This window comes from Lissotriton helveticus, chromosome 11 (genome assembly GCF_964261635.1).
Source record: "Lissotriton helveticus chromosome 11, aLisHel1.1, whole genome shotgun sequence".
In the NCBI taxonomy this organism is placed as follows: Eukaryota; Metazoa; Chordata; class Amphibia; order Caudata; family Salamandridae; genus Lissotriton; species Lissotriton helveticus.
In genome coordinates, this window is record NC_136072.1 from 1,145,283,712 (window position 1) to 1,145,306,546 (window position 22,835).

General features: G+C 43.5%; 1 protein-coding gene across 1 annotated transcript in view; it reads left to right on the forward strand.

Moving 5' to 3' along the window:
* ANKLE2 (ankyrin repeat and LEM domain containing 2) overlaps window positions 1-22,835 on the forward strand; it is a 104,297-nt gene that overhangs the window by 17,309 nt on the left and 64,153 nt on the right. The window contains exons 2-4 of the mRNA XM_078667914.1: window positions 177-653; window positions 5,092-5,286; window positions 6,206-6,399. Of these exons, the coding sequence (XP_078524040.1) occupies window positions 177-653; window positions 5,092-5,286; window positions 6,206-6,399 (866 nt within the window). The remainder of the gene's footprint in view (window positions 1-176; window positions 654-5,091; window positions 5,287-6,205; window positions 6,400-22,835) is intronic.

Here is a 22,835-nt window from a genome sequence, read left to right on the forward strand (position 1 = left end):
CTTTTCAATTACTTGAATTCTGTGTAATATTCCCATGTGTTAACGTTGCTGTATTTTCAGATAAAATAATTAGTAACACATTCTTTAGGGCAATGTTCTTTAAATGCACTTTCTGACAAATTAAGCACTCTTAGTCTTCAGGTGCTAATGTTTTGTTTTATTTTCACTCTTATCAGTGAAGCAAACAATGGATGTCATTCTGACTCGGCTTCAACAGTTAAATCCAGATCAACTCCGTGAGGAAATCGTGACTGCTGGACTAAAATGTGGACCCATCACAAGCACCACAAGATTCATTTTTGAGAAGAAATTGGCTCGGGAGATATTGGAGCTCCAAGGTGTTGGGACTGAGCAGTCGGTGTCTATGCGAATGTCATCATCCAATGGACCATCAAGTTGTAATCAGCCTGATGGCCAGCAGTGTTTGCCAACTCCACTTTACCAAGACTGGCCGACCAGGGCAGCAGACTTCTCTGAAGATGGGGATTTTGGGTACAGTGTGGGTCTCAACCCACCAGAGGAGGAGGTTTTTAAAAACAAGGAGAGTTCTGCCAAGGTGGAAAAAACACAGCAGTGTGTCCAGGCACCACTTCCAGAGGCTTCTCTTTATTATGGAGTCTGTCCAGTATTTGATGATATTCTGGCTAGAAATGGTAATGTATTGAACTATTGAAGCATTGATTATAAGAATTTTCGTCAATAACTATATTTACACCGTATGTAGTTATTTCTTGATAGTCTGTTATTGCCTGTTTATTTTCCTTACTTTTGGTTATCTCACACCCGCCTCTTTTCTCTACTTTCAAATTCTACACAGTTTTAATGTCCCCTTTCTCTTTGAAGTGTATTTTGTAAAGTATCTGCCCAGCGCATTTTAATTGCACCCCCTAAATAATTAAATGTTAATATTTTATTGTTATTAATTTTGTAGTTATAAAATCCCAGAAAAAAAACAATCCTAGCATTCACAGTCCACCTAAAACTTGGGCTTTATAGGTAATTGTCATGAAAATTCACACACAGCAGCAGCAGTTTCCACATTTGGAATTTGGGTTATTACTCGATTTCCTGAGAGCTTTGTTTGCTATTCTGTTTTAACCCCTTCCATGCTCATGACGAGCTCAGCTCGTTATGCAGTACACTGCTCCTGTGCTCATGACGAGCTGAGCTCGTCATGAGCAATGGGAATCTAGGTCCTGCAGCATAGAGGAGGAATTGCCTTACCACTAATGTGGTTAAAAAACAATGGTCAAAAACATCTGCAGCGCATAGAATCACAGACAATCCAATAAAGTATTCACTTGAGTCGATTTACAATCCTCCACATAAGGCAAAGTTTTTCTCATTCTCCTTGATATGTGCCATAACTACTTTAAGTTGTCAGCCTGGGTTAATCCCAGCGCGTTGTCTTAATGGGGCGTTCTGGAGCTTTTGATCCAGAAACTGTGACCAGTAGGGATAACTGTCGGGTAAATGTCATTTGAGACCATGGGCACTGTACAGCGTGTTATCAAATGTTTCCCACCAATAAATTTACTCTCTGCCATCCAGCATGCTCTTAAAAATGACAGCAGTTAGATTTAAACTCAAGAAAGAATTGCTTTCCAAAACTATAGGTTCAGTTATTGAGGCAACCCAATTCGAAAACGTTTTATCAAATAAGTTAATGATCGCATCCAAGAAATAGTTTAACTATTTATTTTACTTCTGTGTTTTCTGAATATTTGACAAAATATTAAAGGTTCGTCTCCGATACAGTACATTTAAAGAACAGACCTGCGTCCGAAATCTAAAGCCGAATCATAGTTGCTTTTGGTAAAATTAGAGGTTTAAGAATACAAGTTTATATGGTATTTCTTTAGAGCTAACGTAGCCCAAAGGCAGCAGAGCTCTTTAGGTGATTAAAGACAAGTTTAAAGTCCTATGAGAAATAGGAGAGAAGGCTGGGTTGTTGGAGGGTAATGCATTTGATATATTGTTTTTATAGAGATGATATTTCACTTCTAAATAATTTTTAACTTCAGTTCACCACTCGGAACTTGGACTTCAGAGGTATAAAAAACCATTTGTATGAATTTCTTGGAAATTGCGTTAATAAGAGGATGGCCTGTATGACTGTGCATTGAATTAAAATGCATAAAGCAATCAGTGTCACAGCAAACATTGTTTTCAATGCTACCCCATGTCTCTGACCACTGTGAAGTGTTTGAAAAAATTAACTCCATATAAGGATGCAAGTTTACTTAATTTTCTCTAATTTAGTGATTATTCAGACACCATTGATGTCTTTCTTGTCACATGCCATCACCTCTGTTTTATTGATATCAATCTCCAAATTGTTGTCAATGCAGTACTTTTCTAAAGCAGTCATTTTTGTCGGGGACCTATTGGAGACAAGCGTAGAATGGCCAAGCCATTTGCAAATAATCCACTAAAATTGGAAGCATCAGTTTAAATGATGTAATAATAATGAGCTGATTTGACACTAAAGGGTAAATTTAATATAAAGAGAAAATGATAAACCGAAAGCCAACACTTTTCAAGCCCATTATCAACTGCAATATGAGCTGAAAGTATGCCTTTATTTATGTTCTGTGGTATGCTCGTGTGTAGCTTCCTGCCACTAACTATAATTCTGCAGTTCTAGATCTCCAGGGCATTCTTTTTACATCACGATTATGTTTATATGCCGAGCCAAATGCATTTATTTTTACCTACTCAGTACAGTAGTTAACATGTTTGAATCTCCTTGATATGACTGTTTTGGAGTTGCTCACTTTATTGTCCAGAATGGTGATTGTACGTATTCAAAATAATTATAGTATAGGCAAAATTACTTCTTTTACCAAGCCCTTTTTGCCCTCTGCTTAATGTTCCAATTATAGCCGCACTTTTAAAAGCTGTAACCATGGTTAAAAACCTCTAGAGGGTTGACTACTATATTCAGCTTCCTGATGCAATGTTCGCTAGATGTAGGCATTGCACACAGTGTTCCTAAAGTCACAGCAAACCCTCAAAGCATTAGTCTCAGACTTTAATAATTCATTCTCAGAGGGCAACAATAAGTTCACGTGGTAGGAAACCAGGAAAAGTGAACTCCTATTACATTAATCCATTGTAGATTCTTCTTTTTTTCCATAGTTAGAATAATGGGCAAATTGAATAATTGGGCTATGCATTAGTAGCAGTCGGTGCCTTTAACAGGTCTTGCGTCTTGTTCTTGGTTTACGCAGGTCTGTAACACAAACAGCAGAGACATCCCTAATGAGAAAATGTAAGCTAAAGCTAAACGATACATAAGTAAGGCTGACCATGTAGTGCCCATTGCCTTCAGTATGCCGTAGCAGTGTAGTTGCGCTTGCCGCCTGCTGAGGGAATAAGGACATCGCTGTGTACACTGTCACAAAGTCACTGTTCAGGGATAAAGACCTCAGTAACATAACTCAACATTAACTAATTTATTATATACTATCCTGTTGCTCCAGTGTACTACTTTTTAATGGCACATATTTCACCAGAAGCTCACTGTTTGCGGACCAGGACTTGTTCCACAAGTCATTCAAATGATGTAAAGATTAAACAAGCATTAGCAAAGCCAGTAGGGCTAGGTATAATGTGATAACCAGAATTTTGGCAACTTAGAGCAAGATTGGAGTGAGCCAGCAGAGTGTGATGTAGTTGTTAAGTGGCCCCTCGTGCAATTTAATGCACGCACTGGAGTGGAGGTAGAAGGATGCACTCAAACAGCATTTAATATACTCCATTGTTTGGACCCAAAATGTGATTGATAACGTGGCTGCAAGAGGCTAATTGAAGAGAAGCCGCTGTTTGAAGGGGGCTGATCTAAAGCCTACTCTGTATGTTGTTAGCAATAGGTCTGTTTGACACCTATGCTGTCAAAACCGGGAACACAAATACTGCCCCAATAGCACATTTGGTTGGCTGAAGGTGGCAGTATTTTGAGCCATGTGGAGGAAAGTTCATGACTATCCAACAATCTCCTTTTCTCCGTCCCCCCACCAACAATTCCATCATGCAAAACAATTGTCCATGAGGTGATCTAATATCCCTACCATATTGTGATGATAATTCAGCATATAAAGGTGGAAAAGATGGTAAGACAACACAGTGGATTAATATACCTGCTGTAGAGAATTTGCGTGTACTCTGTAAATGGTGCATTTGAATGTTTGTGGGGTCAACGCACCACATTTACTCTTTCCACGTTTCATGTAACAAGCACCTTTTGATTTGTTCACAAATGCAAGCAAAAAGTACTGCATTGCTGATGAGTCTCTAAAGACCATTGTTCTTTCGAGCCTTATGTTTAATATGAAAGACATCTGTTCCTGTAGCGCTTTGAATTAACTACATACCGGTACTAATCAGTTTATTACTAAGTGAACACTTATTAATGGATGAAAATGTTTGAAAATGAACATTGCATTATGATGTATTCCTTAATGTTGGTCCTTTTCTGCAGCAGCTCCTGTTACTTTTTAGAACCAAAAGTTTCTCTTCATTATTGTTTACTTGGTGCTTTCTATGTTTTTTACATACAGCTATAAGGTGTCGAGGGCTTCTGTGGATTCTGCTCATTTGTTCCTTAAATACTCCTCTTGACAATTGAGGACATAGGACAACAAGGTGTTGCTGAATAATTTTCCAACGCTTGCTGCTCTACAAGTCCCCAGACTTTCTGCAGCAGCCTATGAGGATTTGCATTATGCGTCAAGCTAGCGTTCATCTGCTAAAAACAAACCCTCGTTTTCTAGGAAACTATTCCCAACAGACATTAATTATATTATTAAGCAATGCATGGCAGGTTTTTGCATGTATGCTGTGAAAACCTAGTTATTTGAGTGGTATTTGTACCAGAAATTGAAAGTGTTAAACACTAAGGAATATTTTTTTTTTTTGTACAATCCCTTTTTGGAGACCCTTTTTCCCCCTTTCTTTACCATAAAAGCCTCAACAGAGCATCATTTGTGATATATTGTGTTGAACTGTGGTCTCCTTGTGGTACTGTAGCAATGGAAGAATGTTTGCTCTTGAAAATGCTAGTAATATAGTTTTTTTTCATTCAATTAGATGGAGTGCACGTGTATGTGGACAAGAAAGAAGCCATGCAGGCTGTAAAGACGATGAAGGGTTCGCGGTTCAAGGTTTTCACTTCCAGAGAAGATGCAGAGAAGTTTGCTAAAGGGTTATGTGATTACTACCCATCACCAAGCAAGGGCTGTCTGGCGTCATCACCTGTTAAACTGGGGCCAGTTTTTAATAGAGGTGAGTCGTGCCAAAAGTAAGTTAAATTGGCACTTAAGGTGCCAAAATTCTAATATAAAACCAGTTTGCCATAATTCTGCAATTGCATCACTTGGCCCCCCACTTCCCCTCCTAAAAAATCTTGATGTCTTTGTAATTCTGTATTCTGTTTCTGTCACTTTTGTAGAAAAACACGAGTCCTATTAATGTCTGTATGTGTCTGGTTAACATTTTGGCAGACCAGGGCCGCATTTTAAGCAGAGCCTCATTTTACTGGACTCTATTCTTTTCAACTGCATCGCCTGACACACCAGAAACGCCCAAGTAGAACAACCAAAAGGAAGGGTAGGGCAGCTCACAGGCAGCAAGTAATGATCGCAAGATGACTGGAAAATGAAAAGATCTAAGGTGAGGGTGTAGAAGAAGAAACCATTGATGCAAGGCAAGAACAGACCCCTTTAAGGATCACAATTGTAAGATAAGACCCCCAACGTAATGGTGGATTAGGTGGAAGCCTCAGGGGAGTTGTGGCTTTAGACGTAGCACGAATCAGGAAGAACATAAATGGTTAAAGATGGATGAGGGCCCTTAATGTTCAGGGGAGAATTATGTGGTGAAATGTAACGGAAAAGGTGGGTAGACCTGCCAGAAATTATGCACTAACCAAATGCCAACACTTTGTAATTCATGCTTTTAATGCAGAAAGTCAGACGTGCTTTGAAGAAAATACAGCTTAAACGTAGTCTAAACACAACGTACATTCTTCATGGGATGCCCACATCTTCAGAAATTTCCCTACAATGATTGTTACAGCATTTCCCTATTGAAGAGCACAGGATGTGCTACAAAACAAGGCACTTATTCTTTGTGTTTAGTGGGACTACGGACAGTGGCGTTGTAAGTAGTTGCTGTTATATCAAGTGATAATTTTGTCTTGCAGACGTTCTGTCCTCCCCGGAGGCAGAATCGGTTAACAAAGAAAGAGCAAACAGTTTCAAAAGTCCCCGAACACAGGACCTCACTGCTAAGCTTCGGAAAGCTGTGGAAAAGGGGGATCAGATTACCTTCTCCGAATTGATCTGGAGTAACCCTCGCTACCTGATTGGATCAGGCGATAACCCTACCGTGGTGCAGGTATATCTGCTTTCAGTGTGTTGATAATAAATGGCATGTTTTTTGGTTATTTGATCATCAGATTCATGCTTTCGGGCATGAACGTCTTTCGTTCTGTCGTTCTCTGTTGCCATTTATGTGGTCAAGTTAAATGAAGATGTATTTGTTGATGGTTTTACTCAAATGGATGTTGAAGTTAGGTTTCCAAGCTCCACTCTACTATGAAAATCGAAAGGAATAGTATTACTTGTTGGAATCTGTTGCACTGTGAAATTCTTACTTTAGAACACGGTATGCCTGGAGAATAACGTGGTCGGAGGGGGGGGGGGGGGTGTTTAGCCATTATAAGAACTGGTCTCCACTTAGAGTGCTTTTATTAGTGTAACTTGTGGCCTTCCAACAAGATTTGACTTCCTCTGCTTTTCAGGGAATGCAAACTATAACTGTTCATCGTGGAGGCATAATTGTCTGAAAGATGTTTCTCGTTCCCACTTAAGCTTGAAATTTAAATATCTAACTTTGCTCCTGGGTTTTGAAGGGAAATTATTTTTCATGTAAAAGGTGTTGTAGATCTGTGGTCCCCCACTGAACCACGTGCATTGATGTTTCAGTGAGCATCCTGCACTGCCAGTTTATTGCAGTTGCGCTTTTTATAGACTTTAGAGACTGTCTCAGACTTGTTTGGCATCATTTCATATTAAGTGTTTGTTCCTTATGTTGACTAACAAAGTGAGAGCATGACTGTAGGAGCATCCAAAGTTGTATTTAAAAATGAATAAAATGTCCTGACAGCTCTAGTGCTCAAGTGGAAGTCTGATGATAGCTTGAATATGCAACTCACAGACGGAGTAATAATAAGCTACACATATACGTGCTAGTGATAGAGCTGCGCCCCTTCCAGACTTCATCTAGAAGGTTGATTGATAAGGCTGATAAGGCTGATAGATAAGACTGAAGGCCGTTGAGTTTATGTAAATGGAAGACTTTACAAAGACCTTTTCTTCTGTCTGCTAGATATCTTGCTCTAAACCTGGTCTGGGGTGACTTGTTTCTATTTTGTTTTAGCAGTTACAAATCTTACAAATGAATATAGGCTGCTTATGGTCTTTCATTAAAATTTGTTTTCTAAACTTTTAGGAAATCAAATACCAGCCTCGGGTTCATCCTACTCAAATTATGTCCGCCTAAGTAATAGTTTTGTGTTGAGCCACCAAGCTCTTGAATTATCTTCCCTACACATCCTCAAAAGCCCGATCCATTTTCCCTTTTGCTTAGAAAATTCCACATGCCTTCCTTTCATTTCTCACATGTAAATGCAAACAAACTGCAAGCAGGCAGAAAATGAACGTGTCTAGATGTGTATTGAGAGATTAATCTTTTCATAGTGTTCACAATGTCAGTTGCTTAAAATAAAGTAACTGTTGATGTTAATATAGCAGCTTTATTAACTCTTAACTGGAATTTTTTTTTTAACTGCAATTGACAATAGACACCTCACTCTCTTCTTAACCCCTTCCATGCTGATGACGGCCGGGAGCCGTCATGGCACACAGTGCTCGTGTGCTGATGACGGCTCCCGGCCGCCATGACCGCACCCGCGATCGGAATGTGCCGCACAGGCGCAGAATCGCGGCCGCGCCCAAGGGGTTAAAGGGAATGTGGAGCTGGGAATGTTTATCCCTTATATTGTGAATGACGTAATCAAGTCACAGGCAACTCTGAATTGAGAGGTAAAAAAAGAAAGACATTTCTTGAGCTGTGGTAGAAAAAACAAACCTGCGCCCCCAGTTGGATAATGGGAGCCAAATAAATCAGAGTCAAATGAACACCTTCGTTTTTAGCACAGTATAGCAAGAAGGCGATGAGTGAGAGGCAACAACCTGTTTTGGATAAAATGTAAAATTTCACTTCATTGATGCCACCTGCTATGAAGATGTTTGTTTGCTCTGAGTTAAACGTGTAGTGCAGACACCACATAGTAAGTCCCATGCACCATACCCAATATCTTCCACCCACCTCTAACACTCCTTCAATAGAGGTATGATCTGCCTGCCATTTTTTTTATTTTTTTATTATGCAATTTCTACCGCGCAAACTAAACCCGGAGGTATCAAGGCGCCTACCAAAAAGATCAAAATGCGGGGCACAACTACAAGTACGCGCGTACAAAGAGATGGGTCTTCAGGGCAGATCTAAATGATTGTAGGGAGGAGAGAGACCTTAGTTCAAGTGGGAGAGCGTTCCACCACTTTGGGGCCAAATAAGAAAAAGCCTTCCCACCCCATCTAGTTTTCCGAATACGCGGAACACAGAGAAGAAGTCTGTTTGAGGAGCGGAGGTTCCTGCCAGGATTATAGTGAGACAGAATGGATCCAATGCCCGTAGGGCTACTTTTAGCCAGAGCCTTATAGACCATACACATGGTTTTATAGACAATCCGATCCTCCATCGGAAGCCAATGAAGTTGCTTCCTAGCCGATGTGGCAGAGGCGCGTCGGGGAAGATCGAGGACAAATCTGGCTGCTGCATTCTGGACTATCTGCAAGCGCTGCAGCTGACTTTTATTCAGTCCTGCATACAGCGCATTGCAATAGTCCAGGCGGGAGCCCAGGAGAGCAACCGCAAGTTGCTTTCTTGCCTGCAAGGAGAGATAGTGCTTGATTTTCCTTAGTATGTGGATGATACCCCAACAGGTTGATACCGTCCTGTTGACCTGTTGGCACATACCAAGGGTGGGATCAATCATGTCCCCAAGATTCTTAGCTAGAGAAGTAGGATCAGGGCAGGCACCCAGTGAGTCTGGCCACCACTCCACTGACCAGATCTCTTCCTTTCCTCCAAACACCATCACCTCAGTCTTCTCCCCGTTCAGTTTCAGTGAATTGTAAATCATCCACTGGCCGACTGCCTCCATACAGGATCTAAAATTGGAGGCAGTCGACGTAACTGACTGGGAGAGAGAGACGAGGATCTGGGTGTCATCCGCATAGGAAACTACCTCCATCCCAAAAGATCTAATAAGTCTGGCAAGGAGGGTCACATAAATGTTAAAAAGGGTGGAGCTGAGCGCCGACCCCTGAGGGACCCCACATTGCACAGACAGGGATGGAGATAGGAACTTACCCAGCATTACCCTTTGCTCTCTGTGATCGAGAAAAGAGGAGAGGAGGCCCAGGGCCGCCCCCTGAACCCCAATCTCACCCAGTCGAGATGTTCGGACTAGGGGGGAAAGGGTATCGAAGGCAGCCGTGAGGTCTAGAAGGATTAGGAGGGAAGTCTGACCCCCATCCACACACGTGCGGATAGAGTCAAGCACCAAGGTGAGGGCAGACTCGGTGCTATGTTCCCTCCTAAACCCATGCTGGGAAGGATCCAGACAACCCGAACTCTCCACGAAGGCAGCAAGGTGTTTATTTAAATGAGCTTCTAACATCTTCGCGGGAGCCGGGAGCAGTGAGATGGGGCGAAAGTTTTTTAATACCCCAGGATCAAGGGAGGGTTTCTTAAGCAGTGGTTTTACAACAGCATTTTTCCACTGCTGAGGAAAAGTGCCCTCCCTCATCACCCTATTCATGATGTCAACCAAAGGGGGTAAGAGGGATTCTCTACACTGCTTCAGGATCTTTAGAGGACAGGCGTCAAGCGGAGTGCCAGATTTAGTTTTATTAAGCAGAGTCTCTAGATCTTGTAGAGAAAGAGGAGGGAAGGATTCCAGACATCCGGCCCGGGGTAGCTCTACAGAAGTAGCGTCCAAAACAACGGGAACCGGGGGCTAAGCACTAGATGATCTCTGCGACTCCAAAGCAGTATAGATGTCCGATATTTTGGACTGAAAGAAGAAGGCTATGCCATTGCAGAGTTCCTGAGATGCAATAACAGGGTCGGGGACCTGGAGGGATGTAAGAGAGTCCACAATCCTGAAGAGCTCTTTAGGAGACGAAAGTGAAGCTGTGAGGGCCGTAAAATATTCTTGTTTGGTCCTAGTCACTTCCAGCTTGTATCTTTTTAACAGGGTCTTGTGGGCTTCCCTATCCCTTTGGTCCCAGCTAGCATGCCATAGACGCTCCTGTCTCCTTACTTCCTGTCTAAGGAGTCTTAGATGTTCAGAGAACCAAGGAGCTGAAGGTCTTTTCCTGGCTGAATAGCAGGACCGAGCAGGGGCCAGTTCATCCAATGCCTCTATGAGGATCTTTTCATATTGTGACAACTTCACACCGTGCTGCTGCACTGCAGTAGATGAGGGTACTGACCTCACAACATCAACCTGATTCACCCATATTAAACCATGTAATCCACAGTAATCTCCATTGGTCCATAATATTAATCCATAGTTCATCCATTTTTTATAGTACTCACTCTGGTGACAGCACAAATGATAAAGAATGTTCATTTTATTTCGCATTTTCAAATGTCATTTGTTGCCATAAGCTTGAGCAAAGACATGTGCTTGTAACATTCCATAGTCCGGTGTTATTAAAACAACCCAATGCATTTCGAACAAAAGTTCTTCGTCAGGGGTACTGTAAGTAAGTCAGAAAAAACCACATGAATAAACAATATTCTGTACTCGATGTTACATAAACACCACTAAAAGTGACATCACCTTTTAACCCTCCACGCCCAACTGAAACCCCTTATGTGCGTGCTTCATAAACAAAAACCTCAAGTAAACGTTAATTTCCCCAACATTCTCTTGCTTTTCATTCCACCCACCGTATTAACTGTCTGTGACAACCTCCCTTTCTATTAACCCGTCTAAACAGCCTTACGCTCTTTACCTCGTTCCACCAAACCAGCAGTTTGTTTCTCAGTTTGCTTGCAAAGTAACGGCTCATTTCCCGTTGTCGTGTCTTTCTTAAACCCACCCTTCGCACATTAGCCCAATCAGTACCCAATTAGACTAGCCACGTAACCCGCCCTGTGTCGTAATTTAAAAAAGAATCATAATCCAGTGCCTACCATTCCCACAGTGCACCACCCTTGATGCCAAAAAACAATAAGCGTTCCTCTACTTCAATAGCGTATCTGATCTTACACAAACATGAAATCATGATAAACGTGAGCAAAGTCCTCAGTGTTCATAGAAAAGTATAAGATAAATAAATCATTCAGATTCAATAATGAAAATGTACGGATATATCATGTTGTCAAAACTGAATAACACCTCCGTAGGTCCATCTATGTTGTTATGCTTTCGTGCTGTCATTATTCAAAGTGATTCTTTTACTTTAGTTCATCCATTCGTTCTCTTGTGGGGTGCAGCTTCGCGGTTGGACGTAAAATAGCAAAGCAAATACATGAGGGGTAGCGAGTGCACACCTTCTCTAATTCTGTTATAATTACTGGCTTTAAACTACCTTATTGATTGTATGCGTGCATAACAGCGCTGTGCACGTCCTGCACAGCTGATCCAAAATAGCTCCAAACAACGGGTGACCTCTTCACACCGTGCTGCTGCACTGCTGTAGATGAGGGTACTGACCTCACAACATCAACCTGATTCACCCATATTAAACCATGTAATCCACAGTAATCTCCATTGGTCCATAATATTAATCCATAGTTCATCCATTTTTATAGTACTCACTCTGGTGACAGCACAAATGATAAAGTTTTCATTTTATTTCGCATTTTCAAATGTCATTTGTTGCCATAAGCTTGAACAAAGACATGTGCTTGTAACATTCCATAGTCCGGTGTTATTAAAACAACCCAATGCATTTCGAACAAAAGTTCTTCGTCAGGGGTACTGTAAGTAAGTCAGAAATGTGGGCTAATGTGCGAAGGGTGGGTTTAAGAAAGACACGACGACGGGAAATGAGCCGTTACTTTGCAAGCAAACTGAGAAACAAACTGCTGGTTTGGTGGAACGAGGTAAAGAGCGTAAGGTTGTCACAGACAGTTAATACGGTGGGTGGAATGAAAAGCAAGAGAATGTTGGGGAAATTAACATTTACTTGAGGTTTTTGTTTATGAAGCACGCACATAAGGGGTTTCAGTTGGGCGTGGAGGGTTAAAAGGTGATGTCACTTTTAGTGGTGTTTATGTAACATCGAGTACAGAATATTGTTTATTCATGTGGTTTTTTCTGACTTACTTACAGTACCCCTGACGAAGAACTTTTGTTCGAAATGCATTGGGTTGTTTTAATAACACCGGACTATGGAATGTTACAAGCACATGTCTTTGTTCAAGCTTATGGCAACAAATGACATTTGAAAATGCGAAATAAAATGAAAACATTCTTTATCATTTGTGCTGTCACCAGAGTGAGTACTATAAAAAATAGATGAACTATGGATTAATATTATGGACCAATGGAGATTACTGTGGATTACATGGTTTAATATGGGTGAATCAGGTTGATGTTGTGAGGTCAGTACCCTCATCTACAGCAGTGCAGCAGCACGGTGTGAAGAGGTCACCCGTTGTTTGGAGCTATTTTGGATCAGCTGTGCAGGACGTGCACAGCGCTGTTATGCACGCATACAATCAATAAGGTAGTTTAAAGCCAGTAATTATAACAGAAGAAGAGAAGGTGTGCACTCGCTACCCCTCATGTATTTGCTTTGCTATTTTACGTCCAACCGCGAAGTTGCACCCCACAAGAGAACGAATGGATGAACTAAAGTAAAAGAATCACTTTGAATAATGACAGCACGAAAGCATAACAACATAGATGGACCTACGGAGGTGTTATTCAGTTTTGACAACATGATATATCCGTACATTTTCATTATTGAATCTGAATGATTTATTTATCTTATACTTTTCTATGAACACTGAGGACTTTTCTCACGTTTATCATGATTTCATGTTTGTGTAAGATCAGATACGCTATTGAAGTAGAGGAACGCTTATTGTTTTTTGGCATCAAGGGTGGTGCACTGTGGGAATGGTAGGCACTGGATTATGATTCTTTTTTAAATTACGACACAGGGCGGGTTACGTGGCTAGTCTAATTGGGTACTGATTGGGCTAATGTGCGAAGGGTGGGTTTAAGAAAGACACGACGACGGGAAATGAGCCGTTACTTTGCAAGCAAACTGAGAAACAAACTGCTGGTTTGGTGAAACGAGGTAAAGAGTGTAAGGCTGTTTAGACGGGTTAATAGAAAGGGAGGTTGTCACAGACAGTTAATACGGTGGGTGGAATGAAAAGCAAGAGAATGTTGGGGAAATTAACGTTTACTTGAGGTTTTTGTTTATGAAGCACGCACATAAGGGGTTTCAGTTGGGCGTGGAGGGTTAAAAGGTGATGTCACTTTTAGTGGTGTTTATGTAACATCGAGTACAGAATATTGTTTATTCATGTGGTTTTTTCTGACTTACTTACAGTACCCCTGACGAAGAACTTTTGTTCGAAATGCATTGGGTTGTTTTAATAACACCGGACTTTGGAATGTTACAAGCACATGTCTTTGTTCAAGCTTATGGCAACAAATGACATTTGAAAATGCGAAATAAAATGAAAACATTCTTTATCATTTGTGCTGTCACCAGAGTGAGTACTATAAAAAATGGATGAACTATGGATTAATATTATGGACCAATGGAGATTACTGTGGATTACATGGTTTAATATGGGTGAATCAGGTTGATGTTGTGAGGTCAGTACCCTCATCTACAGCAGTGCAGCAGCACGGTGTGAAGAGGTCACCCGTTGTTTGGAGCTATTTTGGATCAGCTGTGCAGGACGTGCACAGCGCTGTTATGCACGCATACAATCAATAAGGTAGTTTAAAGCCAGTAATTATAACAGAAGAAGAGAAGGTGTGCACTCGCTACCCCTCATGTATTCATATTGTGACAACGCCAAAGGGAGATCCATCTCCTGGGTTGAGGACAAACTGGGAATCCACGGATCGAAAGAATTTTCCCTGATGTTTTTAAGATTCCTACGTACTTCAATCGTACTCGGAACTTTTCTAGAGGTATCCTGGCTCAAGTGGGCCAGATTGAAGGGAACGGCCAGGTGATCCGACCAAGACAGAGGGAAGGGATCCGTTACTGTCAGCCTCTGATCATTAGAAAAAATCCCATCGAGCGTATGCCCCGCTCGGTGGGTGGGTCCTTTCACCAATTGGGTGAGACCACAAGCTGACATAGCTTCCAGCAGGGCGAGGGTGTCGTGAGCCTCCAGCAGTTCTAAGTGAAAATTAAAATCGCCCAGAATAGTGAGATTTTCACGGCCAAAATAAGGTTCCAAAACATGAAGCAGTTTCAGGCCAAAGTCTACTCTAGGACCCGGAGGACGATAGACCGAAATCCCGTTAAATGGGGGATTAGAGGAGTCAGACAGTGAGAAATATAGCACTTGGACAACATCCTTAGGGTCAGAGACAGGCATGATGTGACATTGGAACCTGTCTTTATACAGGATAGCCAGCCCACCACCAACATGGCCTATTCTGTCCTGCCGTGCTAAGCATTACCCATCAGGGACCGCTTCAACAAGATCTGGACCAGATGAATCTTTAGCCCATGTTTCCGTAACAAAGACCCATGAGGGGTTTTTCTCTAATACGAGCTCCTTAAAAACCATATTGTTTTTAATAAGTGAGCGGGCGTTAATGAGAAAGCAATTTTCGCTCAGCTCACTAGCTCCCAACGAAGAGCACGGTTCCCGAGAAGGCGAGGGAAGGGCTGGGTTGAGACCCCCCGAGCCCACCTGAAAACACCCACATCCCATGGGTAGAAGGAGGTCTTCAGGAGTACTCCTATGAAAACATGTTGCAACTGGAGGTTTAAGACGTATAACATTCTGTAAAGAATATTTCAATAAGTGATGGCCTACCTTATCCTGACCTAGAGTCCAGCCGTCCAGCCCGTCCTCAGCGCGGACGGGCGCAGACGGGCTGGACTCTGGCGTGGCTGCGGCGATCACGCTGCGCACACACGCTGCGCGCCATGAGCACTAGTAAATATAGGGCTATAGCCAGTCCACCTGACTGCTAGAGCGCAGAGCGTTTCCGCCTTTCCCTACCACCCACCCAAGATGGCGCCCACCGATTTCTGAGCGCGAGGGTCCAGCCCGCTAAGTAGCGGTGAGTGTCACAATTTAAATGCAGCAATGCAGCAATGCGGCAGTGCAGCGAGGGATTTTAAAAACGAGGGAGAAACTGTGCATCCAAATTATAATTAAACAAAAAGACAAAAACGGGTAGTATTAAAAAGCAAATGTACAGCGAGTACGAGCGCAATGCAGTAGTGGAGAGCAAGAAGGAATGCTCTTACCTTAGCCCCTTAAGTAGTAGGAGCCCCAAACTGCCTCTGGCCAGTCCACCTGACTGCTAGAGCGCAGAGCGTTTCCGCCTTTCCCTACCACCCACCCAAGATGGCGCCCACCGATTTCTGAGCGCGAGGGTCCAGCCCGCTAAGTAGCGGTGAGTGTCACAATTTAAATGCGGCAGTGCAGCGAGGGATTTTAAAAACGAGGGTGAAACTGTGCATCCAAATTATAATTAAACAAAAAGACAAAAACGGGTAGTATTAAAAAGCAATTGTACAGCGAGTACGAGCGCAATGCAGTAGTGGAGAGCAAGAAGCCAGAATAATGGATATAACAGTCAAAGGGTTAATTTATACATTGAAGAGGATTGGGAAGTTCATGGAGAGGAGCCAAACTATCTGTGCTGGGTCCTCTCAAAATGTATAGAACCCATAAATCATGATGCAGACAATGCCTATTTCTGCCAGGCAACTGAGTTTGAATTGTGTAGTTCACTGTGAAGGCTCCTGCAGATGCAGTAGAATAGGCGGAACCACACAGGAAATTCAACAGTTATGCATATGCCTATTAAAAGTGAGACCAATTTGGCTTTGTCCGTGCTTATTTGATCCGGAAGCAGAACAAAAAAAGAAAATGAGATTGTGTATATGGCCTCCTCCATATGTTGGACAGAGATCTGCTTTTGGAAATTTAGCTGTGCGCTTAATATCCTCTCGGAAAGTAGGGTGTCCACCCAAGCGAGTAGCCGCAGGATGTGTTTTACGTCTCTGTGGAAAGAAAATCTGAAAGCTTATTTCAGGACCATGCATTTAATGCCATGCAGCTGCAGCCATTTGCTTCTCATGTCAGCAGTGCAATTGACTCAATGCCTTCATTCGCTCAAACTTCTTTCTAGGTCTAGAGAGATTGGTATAGGCTGCCAGCAGGCCTTCCCTTGAATAGGTTAGGCTGTGTTTTGTGTTGTTATTCTTCCGAAGGTATCTTGGCAGTTCGCGAATTAGCAACAGAGAGAGGAAAAATTATGTTTTTTAACCAAAAGCCTGCTTTGAAAGTGATGTCTCTAATGCCTTTCTGAATGGGATCAAATCCGTAATCAGGCACATTTTATTTGATAGGGTGCCCCTCTGCTTTAGTTTTCTTAAATCTATGCACCGCCAATATATTCATAGATGCATCACGAAGATTCCTTTTAGGGGAGTCAATCCTTCAGAAAACAGTTAAGTTGGTAGCCAGTGCAGGTTCTTCAAATATGGAGAGATTCGTGTAGGAATTCTGAAAAACTACCTGGCTGCTGCATTTTGAACTGGCTGCGTCACTTAATGTCAATTTAATGCAGGCCAAGATGAATACTGTTGGCATAGTCCAATCTGGCACAGACCCCAGCAGCCATAAAGGTCTTCATTGAAAAGTAAGAAATGACTGAATCTTCCTGATAATTTTATTTTATTTTTTTATTTTATTTTTACGAACCTTTATTGTTACTTCAAGTAAATACAAGCATGGGCCTACAACCACCTCGGCCGGCCGCTAGTCAAATCGTAAGTACAGCAAATCAATATAGAGAAATACAGCAGCCCGAAAATCGGGGTCTAATAAGTGTCCAGGATATAACGTGCATTCTAGCGTACCGTGCAAGATTCAGGAGTCCAGAAGGTTCATTTTATAATAAAGAAAAACTCAAAATCAATGCCATACAGTCAGACATGGTCCTACAATAGCAAGCATGAAGCAGGAAATCCGCAAATAGTGCAAATACGTTTGAAGTATTGGGGGTAAGGCATACGAGTCAGGATAAGTGTAAAAACAAACACGTGTCATAGCGAGCTGCACCCCACCCCTCAGAACGAAACATACTGTAGGAAACATGAAAAACGACGACACCAAAAAGGAAGAAAGACAAAGGGCCATAGAAACAAAGAAAGGACAGAGTAACAAACCCCACCCCCCTACCCCCCACCCTGCACCCCTGCAAAAGGCTACGGCCTATCCCCCCCCCCAGCAGCGTGCCTGTCACCCTAAATAAGAGACCCGAAATATAAAAAAAGAAGAAAACGTAAAAATGAAAAAAAATGTGGGGAAGGGCCAACGATCTAGCCACCCAGCCTCCTCTCCACCACCGCGCGCAGTAAACATCCTAAAAGCAAGATCAGAATAGCCACGGAAAACAGTAATCACCGATAGCACAATCAATATCATCCCCGCTGAGTGTCCCCCAAATCACCGTCAGCCAACAATAAGGTCCACCTCGTCATAGACGGTTTCGCCCCTGGCCTTTTCTATCAGTAGTACCAACATACGTCCACTTATCAATCGGCATACAGAGCAGCGTGGAGGGTCCGAGTGATCCGGGCGGACCGGGCAATGTTGTTACTCCATGGGACTTCAGCCACCAAAACCCAGCCGAATATGCATGGCGGAAATCCGTCTGTGCCAGTATTGACTCCGAAAACATCCTCCAGTCCGAACAGTCTCACCAGCCAGGGAGAGAGAGTTACACCTTCCGGTAAGCGCCGAAACGCCGCCGGGGCAGTCCAAACCATAGATCGACGTTGTTTCCCCAGCTGCCGAATAGATAAGTGCGCCGGCAAGTCACTCACGTGTAGAACAGATCTGTCCAAAGCGATCTCATGAACCGGGTCTTCCAGCTTCTCCACGAACATAGGCGTATCTGGAGCACTCATCACTGACGCAGAGGTGGGCACATAGGCGCTTCCTTGAGATCGAGTCATGCCCGTGTGGAACGGTGGGACAACAATTTTATTTTTATTTATTTTATTTATTTTGAGAGTTTTATACAGCGCGAACAAGATCTTTGCAGATATCAGAGCGCTTTACAGGAAAAATACAGAGTAAAAATACAAAGTAATAAAGCGTATATACAAAGTAATATATGAGGTAGTTGGGTACAAGGTGCTAGTTACATAGGTAGGTCAAAGGACATGAGGTAGGTTACAGGTGTGGTAGTGTAGGTACACTGAGAGTAGACAAACAATTGCGTCAATAGCATAAAGTGCGATACCAAGGAGCATATACTTGCTTAAGCGTGTTTAGAGTATTTAGAGTTTAAAGGTGGGCCAAGTTGAGGTGGGTGTGTGCAGGATGTATAGTCCCACAGGTGCGACAGTAGAAGGGATGTAAAGATTGTTGAGGTGGAGAGGGTAAAGTGTGCAAAGTCAACCAGGTGCGTCAACACTATAACAATATACATAATCAACCAGGTGCATCGAACATTATAACAAAATACAAAGAGTGAGCGTATACAATTACGTAATTCGATAATACGGGTGGTACAATAGGCCAAGGTCGGGCAGGCCTTACGGAGCAGATTTATGAGTGATACGGAGTAATAGGTCATGTGTATTTTGCCATGAGGATCGCTTTAACTTCTTTCTTAAAGATTGTGTTGGAGGAGATGAGCCTTGTTTCAGGAGGGAGTGAGTTCCAGATCCTGGGTGCCATTCCTGAAAAGGAGCGTTTATACGTTTTTTCCTTCCGAAATCTTCGAGGTTTCAGCAAAAGATTGTTTGTGCTTCTAGTAGTTCGGGAGCCACCCGAAATTGTCAACTTTTGAGTGAGGTAGGCGGGTGAATTCAGATGCACAGCCTTGTGTGTCATGCATGCGATTTTCAGTTGAATTCCGGCTTCAAAAGGTAGCCAGTTCAGTGATTTAAAGTCCGGGGAGATATGCGAGTGTTTTTTTGAGCCTGTGACTAGTCTCGCTGCGGCGTTAAGGGACGCTCTTAGGGGTGCCGTTGTAGTTAGGGGGAGCCCGCAGAGGGCGGTGCTCCCGTATTCTATGTGCGGGATGACTATAGATTGAACTGCAGTTTGGAAGTCTTTGGCAGGAAGGAAAGGTTTAAGTTTTCTCAGGGTATTGATTTGGAAGTTCGCTCCTTTGGTTGCCTTGCTGATGTGCTGCTGCATGTTGAGATTGGTGTCAAGTGTTATGCCTAAAGATTTTGCTGAGTCTACTACGATGGGCTGTACATTTAGAGCCGTTAATTGCTTAAGCCATGTTTGAGCCGTGGATATTTTAGCGGGAGGTGAGATCAGGAGGAACTCGGTGTTCAGAGCATTGAGTTTGAGGTGATTCTCAGCAAGCCAGGATTGGGTGTTTCTGATCGTGGTGTTCAGCAGCATGATGTCCTTGGGAGATTGTATTTTGAGATAAAGTTGGGTGTCGTCGGCATACATGTGAAAGTGCACATTAGAAGCCTGTAACAACGTAGTGAGAGGTTCCATAACTAGGTTGAACAGTGTTGGGGAGAGGGAGGATCCTTGAGGGACGCCTAGCGATACAGGTACCGGAGAGGACAGCAGGTTGTTGCTTTTGATTCTTTGTGTCCGGTTGTGTAGAAATGAGGTGAACCACTTTAGAACAGTCCCAGATATGCCCATTCTTGTGTTTAACAGTTCGAGTAAGTTCTCATGTTTAACTGTATCGAATGCTGAGGAGAGATCCAGAAGGATGAGGAGACAGGTATCGTTTTGGTCTAGGATTTGGAGGGCATCGTCCACTATGTGAGTCATGGCAGTTTCGGTACTGTGCCCTGCTCGGAAGCCTGACTGATGAGCGTTTAGGAGATCAAACTTATCTATGTGTTTAGTCAATTGTAGTTGTACGCATTTTTCCAACAGTTTAGCGAGAGTGGGAATGTTTGTAATAGGTCGGTAATTGTTTAGATCAGTGGGGTCTGCTGTTGGTTTTTTTAGTAGCGGTGTGACTTGCCCTACTTTGAGGGCGTTGGGGATGGATCCTTGTTGAAGAGAGCTATTGATAATCTTAGACCAGAGTGGGAGAAGCCAGGGGGAAAAGTCTTTTACAGCGTTAGCAGGAAGGGGGTCAGAGAGGTGATTGGAAGGTTTCAAGGCGCTGAGCAGTCTGCCAATTTCTTCTACGGAGTAAGTGTCAAAGGATGACCAAGTAGCATTGTTCTTAGGTTGAGGCACTGCTGTGTGTCGGGTGTTGGAGTACAGGATAGCGTCATTGAGGAGATCGCTTCTTATTCTCTCAGTTTTTTGGATAAAGAAGGCAGAGAAGTCTTCGCAGGAAGGAGTAACGTCCATGGAGCTGATTGTCTGGGGTTGCTCTTTGGATTGTGTTCTGACTAACTCAAACAGTTTTCTTGGACGGTTTTTAGCTTGGGCGAGCTGGAGGCTGAAGAAGTCTCTTTTTGAGCGTTTTATTTTCCTGAAGTAGGCGTTTCTCTGTTTCTTTAGACTTTTTAGGTGCACTGCAGAGGGGGCTAACCTCCAGGTGCGCTCTGCCATTCGCATCGCCCGTCTATCCTCATTGAGGCTTCCGTCATACCATGGGTTGGAAGTCTTCTTGGACGAGACTCTTTTTAGTTGCATGGGCGCCACCTCATCGATTATTGTGGACATAGTATTTAGATAGTGGTCAGTCAGAAGTTGGAACGTCTGTAACGCCGGGAGGGGGAAGTAGCCGATTGCAGCTGTTGGGTGGTAGGGAGTTTGGGTTGAGTTTCTTCAAGTCTCTTTTCCACACTTTGTGCTTAGTGGGTTGGACTGAGTTAAGTCTGGTTTTTTCCTTGATGAGGAAGGAGACAATATGGTGATCTGACCAGTCACAAGGTTGGATTGACTCCAGTTGAATAGCGCCCTCTTTGGAGATGATAAGGTCAAGGGTAGAGCCTCTCTTATGGGTCGGGCTGTTGCATATTTGGTTGAGATCAAGTGCGTTGAGAAAGCTTTTGAGGCTGTTTACCACTGTGTCACTGCTGTCATTCCAGTGGAGATTGTAGTCGCCAAGGAAAATTTGGGTGTGCTGCCGTCCTGAGTTGGCTGTAATTGTATCCATGAGTTGTTGGACGAAGGAGAGATTGTCCCCAGGTGGGTGGTATATAATGTGTAGTGAGCATACCGGTTTGCTTTCGCTGATGATATCAAGGCAGAGGTATTCACAGGAAGTAAGAGAGGAGACGGCCACTTTGGAGACTGAGAGGTTGCTTCTGTAGATGCAGGCAATTCCACCGCCTATCTTTTTGTCCCTGTCAAGTCTAATGATACAGTAGTTAGGAGGGACTAGGATATCCAGTATAGGTGTAGAGGAATCAGACAGCCATGTTTCAGTCAGAATGACTAGGTCCAGTTCCAGGGACATGATGAGGTCGGCGACCTGCGTGGAATGTCTTTGGGCCGATCTGCAGTTGAGCAGTATGCATTTAAGGCTAGGGGTGCAAAGGGTGGAGGATGATTCCAAAACGAGGGGTACATTAGTGAGGTTGTTGGGGACAGCGCCTCTGTTGTTATCCTTTTGGTGCCTGAGGTGGTTTGATATAATCGTTGGGATGGACATGTTGTTGGTAGCTAGCGGCTTTTGGGGAGCCGGGTCGTAAGAGTGGAGAAGGGTGTGTACGTCAAGGTCAGAGATCGTGTTGGTGGTGCGTCTGGGGCGATTGGTGGTATTGCAAGAGGGGGTAGAAGTCCAATGTGGGGAACGATGTGTGATGAGGCGAGTAGGAGGTGTGGAGGAGGTGTTGTTAGGTGTAGAAGAAGGAGTATTGCGCTTGGTAGTAATGAGAATGCAATTGTTATTGCGATTGTTGGTATTGCAATTGTTATTGCGACTGTTGGTATTGCGAGGGGGGAGAGAGGTCCGGTGTGTGGAGTGTTGTGTGGTAGGGCGAGTAGGAGGTGAGGGGGACGTGGTGTTAGGTATGGTAAGGGTGGTGATGGGGGGCGGGTGTCTGATGGGGTGTGTGAAGAGCAACTCTTTAATGGAGTGAAATTCTTCTTTCAATTGGAGGAGGGTGGACATAATAATGTCCAAGGTGATGATGGGCGCGGTGTTGGGGGAGGGTACTGGCGCTGAACCGGCGGTTACGTTGACAGGGGGCAGTCCGGGTGGAGAGGCGGAGCTGATGTGGGTTTTGGGGGCGTTAGCGAGAGGATAGGTGTTATTGGGAAGCGCATCCGTGCTAGGGGGGGAAGGGAATAAGGGGGCGATGTGATGGCTGGCTGTTGAGGGGGAGGAGGTGGAATATTGAGGAGTGAGCGAGGGGGGTGGGAGGTTGAAGGAGGGATGCAGTCTAGGTGTGGCGGAAGTGCTAAGTGTGGGGGGGGGCGGAAGTCGGAGAGAGAGTCATGTTGTGAGGGGTGCCATTGGGGGAGGAGGGGTGCTCTGAGAAAAAATGTGCGGGGGAAGGTACGGGAGTGCAAAGTGTGGGGGAGGAGACAGGAGGATGAGCGGAGGTATGCAGGTT